This window comes from Nicotiana sylvestris, chromosome 10 (assembly GCF_000393655.2).
Source record: "Nicotiana sylvestris chromosome 10, ASM39365v2, whole genome shotgun sequence".
Lineage (NCBI taxonomy): Eukaryota > Viridiplantae > Streptophyta > Magnoliopsida > Solanales > Solanaceae > Nicotiana > Nicotiana sylvestris.
The window spans coordinates 130,355,316-130,361,852 of record NC_091066.1 but is presented as its reverse complement, the minus strand read 5'-3'; the positions used below and the strand labels follow the sequence as shown (position 1 = coordinate 130,361,852).

Below are 6,537 nucleotides of genomic sequence, written 5' to 3'. Positions count from 1 at the left end.
AATTATTATCATTAATTCTCTTAAAATGTACATAAATGATAATTGGGTATATAAATAAAATATAATTATATTAAAACTTGTTGAGTAGAGAGGATAATATAATTTCATAAGAATGTAAAATTTTTAAGAAATTTTAAGGTAATCTTCGGAAAAGATGCTCAGTTAACTGGGCTGTAATACATTTCCAGCTCCACTTAAATGGGGGCTCAACAAAAACATCTCCATGTCACATGCAAACACGCGTCCTCTTTTCTCTTACAAAAAGCAAAAAAGAACTCTCTGGAACTCTCTATTCAGCGCCACTCTCCCCCAACAAAACAAAAGGAAAAAAAAGTTTACCTATCAAAAGCTCACCAATACTGTGAAAAGCCATTGATAGAGCTCACAATAACGCTTGATAGTCTCCCGGTAAATTCCTTATTTCTCTTCTCCTTTTTTCACCCATTATTTCAATGTATTAAAACCCTATGTTTTGTATCAATCAATTTCTTTCAAATATTTTCCTCTTTCTTCAAACGTGGTTTTATGCATTTCTTTTTTAATTTGAAAGACGGCGATTTTGAACTTTTTTTTTTGAATTATCAGGAGAGAGCAATGTCGAGGGTTTACGTTGGTAATTTGGATCCTCGGGTAACTGAGAGAGACCTTGAGGATGAGTTTCGTATCTACGGCGTTCTTCGAAGGTAAATTTTTCCTATGTATTTTTAGATGGAATTAGGTTTTAAAGTTCCTCGTTCAATTTATCAGTTCATCTTTCGTTGGATGGTCCAAGTCGTATTTTTCGGAAAAAAATGAAGGATCTTTTGGGATAAATTAGTTTTTGTAGTTATTATAAGCTCATGTTTTATTGTTTTTCTTGTTTGTTTAAATAACGATGGTGCCTGGGCGGACCAGCTTGCGCGCACCTCCACTATTTCACCAAAGTTTGACAGATGGGGAGAAATCACCTGACTTCTTTGCCTCTGTTGACAATCGAACTTTGGTCTCTCATGGTCTTCATTTCAGCTTCATCGACACCTAGGCCACATTCTTGGTATTGTTTTCTCGTGTTTCTCTTTCTTTTGAATTAGCTCAAAAAAGAAATTCAATTCAAGATATTCTCAACACAAAAAAAAAAAAAAAAAAAAAAAATTTGACCTTCATGAAAATGAGATTGGGTTTAGAAATTGGAGTGGAACTTGAAATCTGAAGCATCGTGAGAGGATGAGAGAGGTTGCTCTAGCAGTAGAGATTGCTGCCTTACACCATTAGGTGGGGTTCGAGTCACCGGTGAGGGACCGGGTAAACCCCACTTTTGCCTTGGGGTTGTTTTTTGGGGGGGGGGAGGTGAAAATGAGGAGTTGTTAAATGAAAAAGGACATCTCAAAGGATCGTATTTGTTACTCACTTTGTTCCATTTTATGTGGCAATATGACCATTTGGTAAGTCAAAGCAGGGGCGGATCTAGTAAGGGCGGAGGGAGTGGTACGCCACCCGCAACCTTCGGTAGAAACTCTGTATATATATTTAAGAAACCGTATATATATTGAAAGCGCCACCCATAGCACCAAATGATACAAAGGTGCCAGTGCCAAAGAGCAGGAGATTCCACCTTGATTGTGAATGATCAAATCCTACTGGCAATAGTTTTTGTACTTTTTGGCTTGCTACATCACGTTGAGCTTTCTATCATTCTATACATGTCATTCTCTTTTTTCTTCTAGTGTAATTATTGTTCAATATCATACTTTATTTGTTAATTTTTGACTTTCTTTTGGTGTCTCTTATTAGTTAAGTATTTGCTTTTTTCGCACAAAGTTAAAATAACATTTTCTTTTGCAAATCTTCGCTCTATCATAACTGCAGTACCATATTTTTTCCGTACAATTGATTTATATATTGTATACAAAAAAGACAAGTAACTCGAATCGAAGTCCAAAGTTGCTCAAACGGACAAAATATTTACTATATCTCAATGTATAAATAGTGACACATGGACGTTCAAAGCTATGTGGCACCTGGAAGTTCCAAATCCTGAATTCGCCTCTGAGTCAAAGAGATTCTTCTTCGACCATCATTGTTCAAGTACTTTTTAAAAATGTTCTGAATTATTAACTATTGTGACTTATTGTAATTTCCAAATATGTGAAGTTTATTTCAAAAAACTTGAAGGATTTATGTTCGACTTCACACCGAAAATTAAGTACTTTGACCCTTGTGGCCTGGACCCGCCACATAAAATGGAATGGAGGATGTATGTTTTAGGTATATAAATAAGTCGAGTGTTAAGTGGAGCACCTCAGTTAGTTTCAATATTTGGGAAGCTTTATTTGGCTGGTGAATTTTTTCTCATACTACTTCGATTGTGTTTTGTTATGTCTCTTTTACTGCTTTAAATGTCCTATGTATGGATTACACATTGTGTGAAGATGTTGTCAGAACTCGCAGAAGTTAAACGACTTAAGATGATGAGCTCCACCTCCCTGAAGGAACAAATCTCAAAACAGAAGCTAGTGGCTTCAGCAGTCTGCATTGGTTCTTTGGTCTAGTCCATGAATGACTACTTGGTCTAGGTGGTGTTTAAAAGGTCTTTTACCCTATTGAACTTATCATAAAAAAAGAAGCTCTTTTACCCTAATGAGATGCATGTAGTTTATACCTATCTGACTTTATGAAAATAGCTTACACTGTCTGATGAACAAGCCTATGGCTATACAACCTAATGTGTTGCAATAGCTACTGCATTTTCTATCATTGTTTTTACATCCCTTTGTGTTGAGCTACTTCCTTTTGCCTAAAGTTTCATAGTATATCTTGTTTTCTTCTCATATTCCATAAGACCGATGACAAAGATTGCATTTTTGGGCGTCTTTGTTGTCTGTTTCGGCCCTCTTTATATGTTTTGGGTGTGATATTATTGTTTTGCACATAATTAAAGTGTTATTAATTTGGTGCAGTGTTTGGGTTGCAAGACAACCGCCAGGTTATGCATTCATTGAGTTCGACGATCGCAGGGATGCTCTAGATGCTATTCGCGAGCTAGATGGTATGAACCGAGTGTTGGGCACCATACATCAATAGCTAGCTGAGTATGGTGATTGTAGTTGACCCTTTTTTAGTAATAATAACATGCAAGTTCAGGTTATCAGTATAACCTTCCATTTTGGTTCTTATCTTTTCTATGAGAAGACTGTAGCATGCCCCTTTATGGTCCACAACTGATATCTTATGTTGAACTTCGTTTTACCAGGCTTTCCTTCAAGTAATGATATGGTTAGTGTAGTTTAAAACATGCAGATCTTGCTAATTATCACCAGTTTCATTCTGTCTAGTGCATGTTTTCATAGAACGATTCATTTTTGTTTTCGGCGTACCTCGTACTTCTGGACTTTTCCTCTGTGATGTAATTCTTGCCTGCCTTCTAAGTTGTGTGTCTTCTCGTAATAATCTCTTAAGAAACGTCCAATGGAATAGATAGTGATCATACATATAACTACTGCTGAACATTCAGATGTAATATTACTTGAGTGTGTTGTAGCTTTGTTCACAATATGTGATACTTCCTGAAAAAAAATGTGTGATACTAATCTGAAAAATAAGTCCAGTGGAACAGAATCTGCTGACATTTCAGTTTTAATAATAGATGAGTGTGATACAGGTTCATTCAGAAAACTTCTTGCCTGTAAGACTTTATTTTTATCTCTTCTTGGATAGTAACTGTGCTACATCCATCCCTGGTGAACCTTTGGGGAAATCTGTATAACAGGGAAAAATGGTTGGCGTGTGGAGCTCTCACACAATTCAAGCGGTCGTGGTGGAGGCCGTGGTGGTCGTGGAGGTGATGATACGAAATGTTACGAGTGTGGTGAGCCAGGTCATTTTGCTCGAGAGTGCCGCTTGTGCATTGGTTCACGAGGACTTGGAAGTGGGCGACGTCGAAGTCCTAGTCCTCAATATCGTAGAAGTCCCAGTTATGGGAGAAGGTCTCTCTCTCTCTCTCTCTCTTTCTTTGATTTTAATCAAATGGGGCTTATCTCCTAGTTTATGTGCAATGTACTGATGCACATTATTCAATCAACTCACATTGCGGAGCTTCTTGAACTCTAGTTTTATGCTACTTGACTGTGAAGAAGAAAATATTTCATTTGTCATAGAACCTTGTCAGAGCCATGCAAGTTAGGGTGATGTTACACTACAAAATAATGCCTACATAGTCATCCTTCTGGTGGGTTCTTTTGTCTCGATGGCAGATATAACATCACAGCTATGTCAGTGTCTTCACTTGGTGTATGACGTAAGAAATATATGTGAACACTTGGCTGTTTATAACCTTCTTTTTCTTTTTCCTCTTTGCAAATTAGGCCACTCTTTAATTTGCTTTTTGTACATTCTATTCATTACCTAAATGGTAACACATAGAGGTCCGAGGAGAGTGGATTTGTCTACTTCCTGGTCACCAGCTTAGCCAGTTGCATTATTCATATGCATGCGTATATATCCTATATATCATGGTTCTCGATGGTCGTGACGTTGCAGCTACAGAGATATTGTTTTGGATATATACAATTTTAGTTTTTCCAGAGTATTGCTGTTGTCTTTTACTTTGGTTATCTTTACTATTTTTGGTGTCAATACTTTTCTTTTCTTTTCATCTTAGCTTTTTTACTCTTGTACTTTCCAAACCTGTTTGGAAAACCCTTTTCTTGAGCCAAGGCTCTATTGGAAACAACCTTTCTACCTCACACAAGGTAGGGGTAAGGTCTGCATACACCCCACCCTCCCCCGACCCCACTTGTGGTATCACATTGGGTATGTTATTTAGTTTTTCTTGAGTACTTCTATCAGATGGGCTTCATAATATCAAAAGGTGGTGCTTCATCATCTTAGTTGATGGCCTATAACTTGGGTGGCAGTGACAAGTTCTATTTTAGTACTGCTTTACTTCTGAATATAATAAGTCACTTGGTTTTGAATTCAGGGTAGAGTTCTTGTCCATATAACAATTTCTTCGAAATTTTACATTTTGAGGAACATAGTGATGTGGCTTTGCAGGAGTTATAGCCCTCATGGAAAATCTCCTCGAGGTCGTAGCCTATCTCCTCGTCGTGGACGCAGCTACAGCAAGTCACCCCCCAATCACCGGGGCCGCTATGTGTCACCTTATGCCGACGGGTAAGTAATTGATGAACATATTTACGGCATACGCATTTACTGGGGCAATTCTTGAGTTTCGCCTTAAAACTGAGTCTGAAACAATCTTTAGGTAGAAGTCTGAAACAATCTTTAGGTGGAAATTTTCTATAAAACTTTCCAAGGCCTCCATGTTAATTTTGTGGATTTGGAATTGGATGAGAGCATTAGATCTGCTGCTTTTTTCTGGGAGCCCCTGCAGCAACAGACCCTTATTGACTATCTTTTACTTGAACAGTTTATCACCTTGTCGTGGCCGTGGCAGCTATAGCAGATCCCCAGCATATCGTCGTCATCGTGATTCTCCTTATGCAAGCGGGTATGTTTGTTTGCTGCCTCCTAGTGGTTTCATCATTAAGCTAGCTTTTTCTCCCATTACTGCCTATCAACGCAGAGTTGAGTATCTTTTTACTTTTTTGTGGTTTGGGTGGGTATTAGGGCTTCAAATAAAGCACATTAAGAAATAATATTATTCTACTTTGTGCTTATCAATTTCGCATGAGCAGTGCTTCCTTGTATTGTTAAAGTTATGAACTTTTATTTTGCAATTTCTTTGCACAATACTCACACGGGCACTTGGAATTGATGTTTTGTGCAGAGCTTGATGGTCTGAGCGGGAAATACAACTGAGGCTCTTCGTTTGTAGTCTGATAGGCTTGTCAAAAGAGTAGCATTATGTAGTTTGTTTCTGTGATAAATGGTGTGTTCGAACTGGATTATGGGAGGCTTCTGCTCTCCATAGCCACCTCCGGACTTCATTCTTGTGCCGGCTTTTCTCAGTTCAGCAAACTTTGGAGGTCTCTTTTATACTTCATTATTGTTTAATGTGTGCTCTTAATTGCTATGACTATTATCATAAAGTCACCTTTTCGTAAAATATCTAGGTTTTCTTCTTTGAGGTATGATTTCCAGCTGAGACTGCATCATTTCGCGACATGCTTCTTTTGTTGACATTGTTTAGCACCAGTGCTTCTCTACATCAAATCATCATCTTGTATGAGTTTTTTCCTACTGAAAACTGTAAAATGGCCAAGCGGCTCCTTCTGCAACAAAGCTTTTTTAGGCAGGTAAAGTTTTTTGCTTTTCTGGGGGGGGGGGGGGGGTGGGACAATGATAGCTGTCTGCTGCCTTAAATCTTCATTTGCCAGCTTGAACTGCTCCATGGTCAACAAAGTTTCTATCTCTCATCTGCTTCTCTTCCCACTGGTAGACTACAAAAGGTTGCTGCACTTCAATTTTCGTTTTCCTGCTTGGACCGTATTCTTCTTCATTATCAGATAGTGTGGCAACACATTACTTTTGGAGGAAATTCATTACCTTCATTAATGGAACTTCCATGTGGTGGCTCGGAGAAGGAAAGTTACCTTT

At 38.1% G+C, this 6,537-nt stretch overlaps 1 protein-coding gene across 3 annotated transcripts; it reads left to right on the top strand.

Annotated features, from left to right (window-relative positions):
- The first annotated feature begins 229 nt into the window (after positions 1-229).
- LOC104239593 (serine/arginine-rich splicing factor RSZ21A-like) lies at positions 230-6,241 on the top strand. 3 transcript variants are annotated; one of them, XR_011403010.1, is made up of 9 exons: positions 230-408; positions 586-683; positions 895-1,033; positions 2,937-3,025; positions 3,746-3,962; positions 5,032-5,151; positions 5,408-5,488; positions 5,768-5,966; positions 6,054-6,241. XR_011403010.1 is itself a non-coding variant. In XM_070160424.1 (8 exons), the coding sequence occupies exons 3-8, from the start codon at positions 933-935 to the stop codon at positions 5,772-5,774; spliced, it is 615 nt and encodes a 204-aa protein (XP_070016525.1). In that variant the 5' UTR covers positions 230-408; positions 586-683; positions 895-932; the 3' UTR covers positions 5,775-6,046. The 3 variants fall into 3 exon arrangements, 2 of the variants coding, with proteins under 2 accessions (XP_070016525.1, XP_009792571.1); XM_070160424.1 differs by lacking the exon at positions 6,054-6,241 and having other exon boundaries at positions 5,768-6,046; XM_009794269.2 differs by lacking the exons at positions 895-1,033; positions 6,054-6,241 and having other exon boundaries at positions 231-408; positions 5,768-6,046.
- The last annotated feature ends 296 nt before the right edge of the window (positions 6,242-6,537 follow it).